Here is a 12754-nt window from a genome sequence, read left to right on the forward strand (position 1 = left end):
CGCTCTGAGCATGCATTCCTTCCTTCCGGGCGTGGGGCAGGACCCTCACTGGAATGGGGGGCTTATGAGCTACTGCAAACAAGGTAGGTCGGATCATTTCCCTATGGGCAGCTTTTATACAGAATAACTTTACATATAATGGCTCGCTTTCAGGAAAAGGGGTTCTGGCTTTATGACCTGCCTTGGGGAAGAGGGATTCTGGTTTCTGTGGGTAGCCCCAGGGAAGAATGAGACTGAAAGGCAGGAGGACAGGAGAAGGTCAGAGAAAAACTTCTGCTTCCAAGAGAGAAGTGTCCTTTTGAAACAGAAAGCTGTTTTCTGAGCCCCAACGCTTGCATCACTGCAATAGCTGTTACTGGTCACCCTGCTACACACCTGTCCTCCCCCCGGTCTATTCTCAACACAGCAGCTGGAGTGACTCTTGCGAATTATAAGTCATATCACTCTCCTGCTCAAAACTCTCCCAGGGCCGCCATTTCACTCAGAGTGAAAGCCACCATCCTTGAAATGGTCTAGTGGGTGCTGCATGCCAGGCCCCTGTTTCCTCTCTGACTTCATCGCCTTCTACTCTCTCTGTGCCAGGTAGTCTTCAGTTGTCCTTTGAAAGCCACTGTCCATACTTCCCTACCCTGCTCTGTTTCCCCAGGAGGCTTCCCCAACAAAGCTCTCTTCCTCTTTGGCTTCCAGTTATATGCCATTGATGGGAAGATAGGAGAAGAGAGGATGGGGTATTTATTCCTCTGCTCCCCTTCCATTCACGGCCTTGGCTAGGCCATGGCTATGTCCTATCAAAGACGCAGCTCCTGCCCCTCAGCCCTTGGCTGCAGTCAGTCTTCCTGGGTTCCCCTCACCACTCCCTCCTCTTGTGGCTTCAGGCCTGGAGATGTCGTGGCTTCTTGTAATTCCTAGCCCGGGGGTGCCTCATCATACCTGCTGGTTTACTTTAACCCTGCCTCCACGTCTGTAAATAGCCTCTTCTTTATTGTCTCTTTAATCACTCCTGTGAGTGTGTCCTCTTCTTCCTGCCCCTCTCTCACTCTGCTCGAGTCCCACTCTCTTCTGCTCTTCCTCTAACACGCCGGCACACTCCGGCCTCAGGGCCTTTGCACTGGCTCTTCCCTTTTCCTGGAGTGCTCCTCTCCTGGCTGCCCCTGGGTCCCTCCCTCATGCCCTTTCACTCTTTGCTCAGTTGTCATGTTCTCAGTGACAACTTCTCTCTCTGCCCTTTTGAACACTGCAGCCCTCCACTCTGGCAGGCCCATTCTTTTTTTCATAACACCTTCCACCATCTAACACACTGTATAATTTACATATTTATTATGTTTCTTATCTTTCTCCCCTCATTAGAAGGTAAGCTGTACGAGGGAAAGGCTTTTGTCTTTTAGGCTCACTGCCATGTCCTCACGACTTAGATCCATGCCTGAATATAGCAGGTGCTCAATAAACATTTGCTCACTGAATGATGTGTTGAATCCATGACATGCTCTCATCTCTCGCGAGATCCGAATCGATTTCCTAGGACTGCCCTAACAAAATACTGCCAATTGGGTGGCTTAAAACAACAGAAATTTATTGTCTTATATTTCTGGAGGCTAGACGTCCTAAATCAAGGTGTCAAATCTTTCCTTGCCTCTTGCTAGCTTCTGGGTGTTTGCTGGCCATCCTTGGTATTCTTTGGCTTGTAGCTGCATGTCTCCAATCTCTGCCTTCATTGTCACATGGAGTGCTTCTCGTGTGTCTGCCTCTTCGCATGGCATACATAAATATATGCATATTTTAATAAGGACGCCAGCCATATTGGATTAGGGGCCTACAATACTCTAGCATGACTTCATCTTGACTTAAATAATTACATGTACGACAACTCTATTCCAGAATAAAGTCACCTTCTGAGGTACTGGGGATCAGGACTTCAACATCGCTTTTTTGGGGGGACACAATTCAACCCCTAAGAGGATATTTGTAGTTTTTCCCTAGAATTATAGTACTCAAGTTATTATTACTCCAAGTAGATTATAAGTTTTTCAAGAAAAAAACATTCAGTTTTACCTCTGAACTGGCAAACCAATGGCTCTTGGGCTGGATTTGGTTCCCAGGCATGGTCATCTATCCTGAAGTACTGGCCCACATAGTGCTTTGAAAGATTTTTTGCATTAGTTTGTAAACATTTAAAAGTTAGGAAACTTCACCTACAAATCTGGATTTCTGGTTTCCATGACAAATCAGAATACCCTGTCACCCGAGCCTGTCTTGCACGTGTTCCTCACTGCCCAGAGCCTGGCACGGGCTTCTTAGACGGGCAGTGCCCTCTGTGCCCCACACTTACACCTCTCCCTGCTGTTGCCCCAGCCCTGCTGCCGGGTTCAGCTGTCACTTGTCACCTGGCCAGCTTCATTTGCCTCCATCAGCTGCCTGGCTCTTGTGGACAGGTGAGTTTGCAATCCCTGAGCACCAAGCGCTTCTCGAGGGAACGACAGATATTTGGTGGTGATAATGATGAGGGCGATGGTTGTGAATTGATACGTAGGTTGCATCTCCGCTTTTTCTTTTGCCATATACTCTCGAACATTCCCCCATCAAACTTTTATCCCCACTGCTCCACCACGGTGTCCAGCGTAAGCTCTCTGTCCGCACCTCACTTATTAGCAGCATTTGACATAGTCGATCACCTCCTGCTCTTGACCCACTTTTTTCACTCGAATTCTGTACCACTACACTCTCTTGATGTATGTCCTCCCGCTGGCCACTCCTCAATCTCTTTTGCTGGTTTCCCCTCCTTTCTTATTCCTATAAAAATTGTTATAGGAGCCTAGCAACTTAGGAGGCTTAGGCAGGAGGATCGTTTGAACCCAGAAATTCGAGGCTGCAGTGAGTTATGGTTGTGCCCCTGCACTTCAGCCTGGGTGACAGAGTGAGACCTCACCTGTAAAAAATAAAAAATAAATAAATAAATAAATAAAATCGGTGTGCTTGCAGGGCTCATTTCTGATATATACTCTATATTCTACCCTCCACTTCCGCCCTTAGGAGATCTCATCCAGTCTTGTGGCTTTAAATACCCTCTACACACTGACAACTCCCAAATGTTTACCTTCAGCTTCTAGGATCCCCCTGAACTCCAGAGTCCTTCACCCATTTCTGCTTGGATGGTCAAAGGACTCTTGAACTTGACATGCACAAAACCAAACTCTTCGTTTCAATTCACAAAGCTTCTCCTTTCCCATTATTCAACATTTCAACGTATATCAAATTTATTATTCCATGTGCAGGAATAATTTGTTTAGGTCAAAAAACTTAGAATTACCCTTGATGGCATTTCTTTCTCTCATACATTCACTACATCAGTATATCCATGGGGCTCTTTGAGGCGGTTAATTATGTGTCAGCTTGGCTGGGCCATGGTGTCCAGTCGTGAAGGTATTTTGTAGATGTGATTAACATTTGAATCAGCAGACTTTGGATAAAGCAGATTACTGTCCATTATGCGGGGGGCGTCATCCAATCAGTTGAAGGCCTTAAGACCAAAGACTAAAGTTTCCCAAACAAGAAGAAATTCTCCTTAAGACTGGAACATGGGAAGCTTGCCTGAGTTTCTAGCCAGCTGCTCTGTGGAAGACTGAAATACCAGCTCTTACAGGTCTCCCGCCTCTGGCCTGCCCTGCGGATTTCAGATTTGCCAACTTTCACAATTGAGCCTAATCCCTTTAAAATTTCTCTCTCTCTCTCTCTATCTCTGTCATCTCCTATTGGTTCTATGTCTCTGGAAAACTTTGACTAGTACACTCTTTTTTCAAAATATGTCTAATATCTAAGCCCCTTGAACCGTATCACTCTGGTTCAAGACATCACCGTCTCTCTGCTGAATTTTACAATGGCCGCATATCTGGAGGTTCATCTACAGCCTGTTTTCCATGGAGCAGCTAGGGTGACCCTTCATAACCATAAGCCAAGCATACTCATTCCTCTATTTAGTGTCCTCTGTTGGCTCCCACTGCATTGAGAGTAAAAGCTGAAGTCCTTGGGTGGCCTTCAAGGCCTTGCACTGTTTGGTGTCCTGCTACTTTCTCTGACCTCGTCTCTGTGCCCTCCCCTGTCTTGCTAGCCTGCAGCCATGCACGTTCTTCCTGTTACGTGCCGAGCAAGCTCCTGCCGCAGAGCCTTTGCTCCTGCTGCTCTCTCTGCCTGGAAATCTCTTCGTTCGGATAAATTCCTCTGAGCTACCCATGAATAGAATAACACTAGTTCCTTACATCTCAAGGGAAGCAATGACTTCATCCAAAATGGACCATTCATTTCTGACTTGCCAAAATGTGTGTCTCCACCAACTGCCCCAGAGTATCATCTATGGTAGATGGCCTGGGATCTTTCCGATGGCTGGTCTAATCATTTACAGTTCCTGATTGTTGCTGTACACTGTGTAAGAGTGGCGTGCATGCAAGTCAAGGGAAAATGGTAACTCCTTGCATCTGTTGGCGTGTGCGGGTTTCACTGTCTCATTCTCACGAGCCTTCCTATTGGGCGGGGCTGCTTTCTAAAGGAATCCTTGTCCTTTCATCTCGGGCCCAAGAAAACATGCTAATTCATACTCAAAACACTGTGCTTTGGTGAGGGAAGGGCATGAGACGCGTTATGGGAAATGGATACTTTAAATAGATGTGCACAGAGAAACACCCTCCGTGGCGGCAACGTGGTCAGACAGTCCCCGTCCCCCTGTACTCTGTGCCCCTCTGCCCCAGCCCTCCTTTCCGCTGCCTTCCTTAAACGGCCAGCTGGCCAGTGTCTAGTGGCTCCAGAGGCTCCAGTGTTAGATCACCCGGTCCTTCCTCATTGCGTGTCCTCATAGTCACGGAAGGAGCCCGCGCATCACAAAGGTGATGCTTCTGGGTGTGGAATCAACGAGACCTGGCTCGAGTCCTGAAGCTGACATTCTAAACAGGGGAGGGGGGCTTGGATGACTTATACATCCCTCTTCGCTTATGAAATAGAAATGATAATGCCCATGTTTGGGATTTAAATAAAGTATGTACGCGTGCCCGGCCTGCCCTAAACTCAGTGACTGCAGCTCACAATGGGTCAGTGTGGAAGCCGAAGCCATACTTCAGAGACAGTCTCGAGACCCTGTCACCTGGGGTGGGGCTGGTGTGTGCGGCGGACACTCCTGACCTTTCCCGGGAGACTGAGCGTACGCCACTCTTTACGTGGTCACCCCAGTGCTCCTCCCCGGATATGAACTTGATCAGGCCACTGCCCTCCCTGACATGCTTATGAGACTGACCTTGAGTTTAGCCTGCAGGTGGCCTGCGACAGAGGCCCATCAGGTCCCAGCCTCCTCCCGGCCCCTCGCCTCCTCATCTTTAGACCCCTCACCGTGGACCGTTGCTCTAGGCATGAAGGAAACCTTGAGGGGTCGGTGATCCTTGAGCTCGTTACAGCAGCCATGCGTGGTCCAACCTCACCGGCAGGCAGCCATGTTTTTCCGTCTCCCTTGCAAGATCTCTCGGGAGGTTTTCTGAAATTTAGCCACACCGTGGCAACTGCACTCCCCTGTTCCCCTGCCAGTCTGAGACAAGAGAGTGGCAAGTCTGCTGGGACCAGTTTTTCATGCATACCTGTAGTCTTAATGTGATTTTTTAGTTTTACTTTATTTTTAATTAACACGTAACAATTGTACATATTTATGGAGGACAGTGTGACGTTTCAATACATTTATACATTGAGTAATGATCAAATGAGGGTGATTAGAACATTCATCACCTCAAACATTATCATATTTGAAATATACAGCAAATTACTGTCAACTACAGTCACCCTACTGTGCAATAGAACAGCAGAACTTGTTCCTGTCTCGCTGCAGCTTTATGCCTGTTGACCAGCCTCTCCCCTGATACATTCGTCCCCCATCCCCTCACTTGCAAATGCTGGGCTACATCACACGATTCCCTGGATCCCTTCCCACCAACAGCTGGGGTGTGCACGCTCTCCAGCGAGGAGTCCGCTCGCTGATGCTGCCGGGGTTGAGGTGAGATGCTGCGCCCACAGCTCCAGATTAATCAGATAGCCAAGGAGGCGTTTGCAGAGAGAGGCTGGGTGGGGATCACTTTCCAAGGGGTGGCAGGCCAGCCAGTGTGGGCCAAGCCAGTCAGGGAGGGGGCGAGCCCAGCAGTCTTTGTTCCTGGGTGCTCTCTGCCCTCCTTCCCTGCCCTGGCCGCCCCCAGAAGAACCACACTGTGTATCTCAGTGCTAGAATGCGAGGAATGTGCTGCAGCCTGATAGGCATGATCTGCAGAGAGGCAGGGAGGAGCCCTGCTCCCCAGCAGAGGCCTGACAGTGCAGGAGCTGTGGGCCTGAGGGCTGGGCCGCCCCTCCCACCCTGCCTGGGCCTCCTGCTGCAGCCGGGATATCAAAGGCTGCATTGTGCATTGAGAGGGCCTTGGTCCCTCGTGTGCCAGGGAGGAGGCGGGAGGAGGGACACCGTTGGGAGGCTGTCCCCTCCCAGCACTCTTCTGGCTGGTGTTCCCAGGGGCCTTGCCCAGGGTAGGATGGTGCACACATGGGTGGCTGCTTCTGCATCCCCGGGGAGCGGAGTCTGACCTGGGGCCCAGGTGAGTTTCCTGGGGGGTCCTGGCCTGTGGCTTGGCAGAGGTGGTTGGTCCAGTGAAGGCTCAGGGACCTGCTGGCTTGGGGAATCTCCTCTGCCAAAGATGGGGAGATGGTTGTGCTTTCTCCTCCCGCCCCTGTTCTGTACTTGTCACTTTGGCTTTGCAAACCAAGAGTCAAGCCTGAGAAGCATCTACTTTTCCTGAAGAAAGAGGCTTTGAGCTCTCCCTGCTGAGGAGCTGAGCTGCTCTTGGCTGCCACTCCCGGGTGTGACTAAGCCCTTCCTTCCTTTCTTCCCAAGATTCCCTAGGACAGGAAGAAAGTTCAGGCAGTGAGTTCCTCTGTGGCCTACGGGTGGTCATAAATTTGGCCCTAGTTGCTCAAGCCTATTTTTGTCAGGGTTTCTGTTACTGGAGAAAAACAGGCAGTTTCCTGCCTCTACGTATTGCAGTGTGATTTTTTTGGGGGAGGAATGTCAATTTGAGGCCATGGAGAATTGCTGCTCTAAGATTGTCAAGTCATCTGAGATCTGACTTGGGGACCAAGCATTCTGGTTTGCCTGACACTGAGGGCTTCCCTGTGATGCAGTCAGTGCTGAAACCCAGACAGTCCCAGGCAAACCAGGGTGGCTGATCACCCCAATGAAAGCTCCTTGCTTCTTTTCAGAGCAGAACCAAGGCGGGGCCCTGTGTTCTCTTTCGTGATATTTATCAGCATGGGTGGTGGCTTTGGGGGAAGGTGGGAGTGGCCTGGGGGAGGGAGGACTCATTTGGGAGATAGAGGAGCATTTCTCCAAGGAATCATTCCTAACCTTGCTAGGATCACCTGTCTTCCGGGAGCACCGCCATGGCTCCTGAGATGGGGAGCCACGGAACACCCCGAGCTGGGGGCTTCCTACTCTCTTACAGATGACTTCTCCCTATAGTCTTGTGAGCTGGGCTTGTCGAAGGCACTCGAGGTCCTTAAAGGGAACCTGACGCAGCCAGAGTCTACATCCTCTGCTCGAGGTTCTGGCCTGGGCACCTTGGCACCTACAGCAGGGAGTGCTTCCAAGACAAAGGCCACCCTGGACCTAAAACCATAAGCAAACAAACCCCAAACAGTGTCCTTGGCACAGAAGGTACAACGTTACCTATGAAACATTTTGCATCTCCAGATTTCTGGGATTTATAAACTTTTCAGTCCCTCTCCCTAAATCCTATTGTCATTGTACCCCAAGGGAGCGGACATAGCATGGAGGGGAGACACGCAGGACCACTGGCCGGGAGGTCAGAGACCTGGGTCCTGGATATGACTCAGTCTACCTCTGCTCAGGCAGGTGTCATCATGGCTAATCACCTGGTCTTTGAGGCCAAAGTATCTGGGTTTGATCTTGGTTCTTTTACTTGCCTCGAGCAATTTATTTAACCTCTCTGTGTTTTAGTTTCCTCACCCGTAGCTTTTATGAAGCGATTACACCTTCCTGATGGGGTTGTGGTGGGGATTCAGTCTACACGTGAAACACTTAAAACAGCCTGGCTTGCAGTTAATTAAGCACAATAAGTGGTAGCCACTGTTAGTGACGTTTCTATGACCCTAGCGTATCTCCTCCTCTCTCTGGGCCTCCATTTGGTCAGCTGTAAAATCCGAGTGTTGTAAACTGCCGTGTGGATGTGACTTAGGGAGCACTGCCCCTGCGCCCTGACCCTCAGCTGGAGCAGCTCTGCTTCTGTTGGACATTTGTCCTTCAGTCAAAGATTTGCTGTAGAACAGAGTTATGCCGCTCAGAACAAAGACACCAATATTGAAGAAGACATCCTCGATTTTTTTCTGATACTATCATTCAACTGTTTTATTCTTTCACCTATTTTTTTGCCATTGATAACTGGTTGATAACAGATTGATAACAGATTTACCTTTTCCCCAAGAGGCGGCCCGCCATGTGTTTCTATTGCAATGGCTTTTCGTGCCCACCCGTGTCAGGCCTTTCCCTCGGGAGGTTGCTGTGGGTGTTGTAGTGAAGCCAGGTGATAAAAACATGCCCATTCTAGATGTTCCTATTTATCTTAGAGAAAGGGAGCGGAGTGTGAGACCCACTCAGGAGCAACTTAATAGTTGTGTGACCTTGGGCAAGTCTCTCATGTGTGTTGAAGCTCACTTTTCCTGGCTGTAAATTGGATCTAATGATATTATCCATCACATGGAACTTCTGTAAGGATTAAATCAGATAATTCATCGTATGGACTTAGCACAGGGTCTGGCTTCTGATAACCCCTCAGTAATTCTGGGAGGTTTTATTGTTAGCTAATACGGACCACTCCCACTTCCCTTCTTCCTAATTCCTCACTTTACTGGAGAAGAAGTCTGTGCTCATGTTTCTTTGGCTGCTTTTATCTTTGTGTCTGTTTAAGTGGGAGCTAACAGTGAAGACCAAACAGTGAGTCCTCCAGGATAAGGGTGGCAGGAAAGAAGGCTCTTGATAGCTTTGAGCACTCAGCTGCCCAACTGGTCTGCGTGACATGATAACGAATGTCACTTCCGACTACCCCAGGGCATCCACATTCCTACACGTGGACTCTGCCTGCGCGTCTGTTCCCTGTGCTGTTTCTCATTTGCTCGCAGGAATATCCTGATTGCACATAGTAAGAAGGTAGGCGTTCGGCTAACTGCCACCATCTCTGACTTCCCCACCCTAGGAGTTTCTTGCCACTGTTTACTAAATTATAGTTGGTGACTTTGGATCATAGAGAAAGTGTCATGTCAAAGTTCATTGATCTGAAAGCTTCTAGAACTCCCTTATCTTCAAGACATTTTTGAAGAAATTTGGCAGATTTACACCCATAAAGAGAAGATGTAGGCTGGGCGTGGTGGCTCACGGCTGTAATCCCAGCACTTTGGGAGGCCAAGGCGGGAGGATCGCTTGAGGCCAGGAGTTTGAGACCAGCCTGGGCAACATAGTGACACCCCATCTCTACAAAAAATTGTTAAAAAAGAGAAGATGTGGGAGGGATACATTTGCCAGCATTTATCACTAGTGTTTGTAACTTCTTTCAACCTTTTTGGTAAATGTGAACCGTCAATAATAATTGGAGACTGGGGGATGAATGCTGACAATAGTAAATGATGCTTCGCTTTTGAATTTTAAAAGACTTGAAAAGCATTTTGAACATACCAATAATAGAGAATATTAGAATAATAAGCCCACCGTTTATTGGTAACAAATTTTTGCTTTATGCCGTATTACCTTGAGAACTTATTTATTTCTTTCTCTTACTTTTTGAAAAAATAAAACATCACAAATACACTTAGGGTTCCCTGGAGAGCTCTGCTCTCTCCACAAAATTAATCACTTTCATGAATTCAGTGGTTTTGTGCTTTTACTACATATTCATGAACCCACAATCATTACAAAGAATGATGCTGTAGATTTTTAAACTTAAACAAAATGATAGCATTATGCAACTTTTTTTCTTTTTCTTTGCTCAACATTAGAATCAGAGATACATCCATGCAGATAGATGTAGCTGTAGTTCTAATTTGATATTTGTCCCAACAAGGAGAAAGCGGGTTTACATCATAAAAACTGCTGATGGTATACTTGTCAGGCCAAAAAAGAAAGAAAATGTAGATGGAGAAAAAAAGCACGCAGGGAAATGTTTACTGTCTAGTTTTTTTCTTAAAGTCGAGGGTGGTGGTGGGTGGGTAGCACAGAGAGGCTGAGAGAGGAGAAATGAAAGTGAATTCTCATTTTCAGCAAATTGTCATGCATGAGGTGTTTCCCTGATCAGAGACCTTAGACCTCAGAGTTCCAAGGGCAGGTTAATGTAGTGGAAACGCCAAAGGTCTGTACCCACTGATTTGGATAACTCTGACTCTTCTGCTAACTTGCTATGTAACCCTGGCAAAATCACTACTCCACTCTGGGCCTTCGTTTCTCAACAGTAAAATTTGGAGTGGAACTAAATGATCTCTCAAATCCCTTCCAACATTCATTTTCTTTAATTATTGCCTCTTCCCCATCTTTATTCCTCATGTTCAATATGTAAAGATGCCTTCTCTTTGCTTGACTTTAAAATATTAATATAACGTCATTTATTCTATTCCCTCACTTTTCATTGCCAAGATCACAGTCCCCATTCTCACACCCACACCCTGGATTTCCATAGCAGCTGGTTGGCTGCACCTCCCACCTCTCCGGCTTCCCTCGCCCTGTCCGTCCTATTCCACCATAAGTAGAGGTTTCACTTTTATTACGCCACTTCTATGCTCAAGAATGTTGCACGGCTCCCCGTTTCTTGCTGTATCCGTTCTAAACACCTCTGCCTACTTTAAAGTGCTCGCCCCTCTCGACCCTCCCATACTCATCAATCTTAGTCCCACGATCTCCCACCTCTCCAGTACGCACAGGCTGGCCTCTCCCATCTCGTGTGTGTGCGAAACTCATGCCCACCTGGCCTGCTGATCTCTTTACCGGGAATCCTGCTTTCCCCCACCCATAAAAATCTGCCAAGAAAATAAAAAGCAAGCCACTGACAGGGCAATAATATTTTCAAAACACACATCTGATACTTATATCCAGAACACACATGCACATACATGTGTGTGCGTGTGTATATATATGTAAACTCTTATAATTCCATAATGAGAAGATAACCCAATAAAAACTGCACAGTGTTTATACCGACACTACCATATGGAAAATATATGGATGGCAAATGAGCACATGAAAAAATGCTTAACATCATAAGTTATTAGGAAAATGCAAATGGAAACAGGGAGATAAAACTGCATACCTATTTACAGTGGGTAAAATGAAAAAGGCTGATAGTATCAAGTGTTGGTGAGGATGTGGAGCAACTGGAGCTCTCGTACCTTGCTAATGGAAATACAAAATGGTATAGCGACTTTGGAAAACAGTTTGGGAATTTTAAAATAAATCTCAGTGTTTTTTTGAATTGAATGTCAGTAACTTTTTCTGATCAATAATAGTAGAAATGAAATTAGCTTACATCAAAAGTAATTTATTGATTAATAAATGAAAGGCCAAGGGTTTTAAAAAAATTTTTTTTTGCTTCAGGTATGGCTGGATTAAGACATTCCAATGATGTTTTCTGGAAGCTATCTGTCCTAAGCTCTGTTTGTACTAGACTGGAATCAACCTCAGGCAGGCATGCTCCCTGGGGTGGGCCCCGCAGCTCCAGGCTGTCATATTTACAGCTTCAAGAGCAGCGGAAAGAAAATTTCTCTTCTCTAAGAGCGATGATGAGGTCCTAGGTCTAATTCTCATTGACTTAACCTTGGTCACTTGGCCATAGCACAGCAGTTGGACTATGCTCGAGTCACGTACCCACTTTTGGAGCCAGGGGTGGACTCAGACCCACATGAACCATATAGACTGGGTTCACGGAGGTCACGTGGCTAATGAGGAAGCCAGGGTTTGAGTCCAGGGCTGTCTGATTGCTACCTGTTCCTAGCCACTTCTCTCTCTGCATTCAGTGTTAGAAAAAGAATGTATGCCCATTACAAAATATTTGAAAAGTAGAGTATTTGGAAAGTAGACAAAAGTATAGAAAAGATTGTCAAAAATGACTCAGCAATAACTACTACAGGCCTTTGGCTTATTTCCTTTCAGTCATTACAAAAATCATAAGGTAATGTTTCCTAAGGTAATTGATTACATGTGATAGTTTTGTGTTGCTTTGAATTGTCTTTGGTTCTTTTTCAAGGCTCAGCTTGAGTTTCAAATTCCATCATGTGGAAAAAGAACTCCGTGTGTAAAAGAGCTCTGGAAACTGTAAATCCTTGTGCAAGAATAGTTACCTGTTTTTCCTATTTAGAGCTCACTCTCATTTTCCAGCTTCTTTATTGTTTCTCAAGGAGGTGTCCTTCTGGCTCGTGGATCCTGAGGACGCTGGCGAATTGGCTTGAGCCATCTTGACCCAATATGCTAATTAAAAATTCACGTCTCCAGACTCTACCCCTGGATTTTCCAAGGTAGAGTAGGCAGAGAAGGCTCCAAGAACATTTTAAAATTCACCTTTTTATTAAAGTTTACCATTCGTACAATATTGTGCATGCAATCGTGTATACAGTGTGGTAACGTTTCACAAGGTGAATATACCCATCTATGATGTTTCATCCGGTTGTAATTCATTCATTCTCGTTGTTGTATTGTGTT

General features: G+C 46.7%; 1 protein-coding gene across 2 annotated transcripts in view; it reads left to right on the forward strand.

Moving 5' to 3' along the window:
- Positions 1 to 6397: 6397 nt before the first annotated feature.
- Positions 6398 to 12754, forward strand: part of SH3TC2 (SH3 domain and tetratricopeptide repeats 2) — a 56898-nt gene continuing 50541 nt past the window's right edge. For both annotated transcript variants that reach the window (XM_012658257.1, XM_012658256.1), the window contains exon 1: positions 6398 to 6602. In XM_012658257.1, the coding sequence (XP_012513711.1) occupies positions 6551 to 6602 (52 nt within the window). In that variant the 5' untranslated portion in view covers positions 6398 to 6550. The remainder of the gene's footprint in view (positions 6603 to 12754) is intronic.

This window comes from Propithecus coquereli, unplaced genomic scaffold, assembly GCF_000956105.1.
Source record: "Propithecus coquereli isolate 6110/MARCELLA unplaced genomic scaffold, Pcoq_1.0 Scaffold58, whole genome shotgun sequence".
Lineage (NCBI taxonomy): Eukaryota > Metazoa > Chordata > Mammalia > Primates > Indriidae > Propithecus > Propithecus coquereli.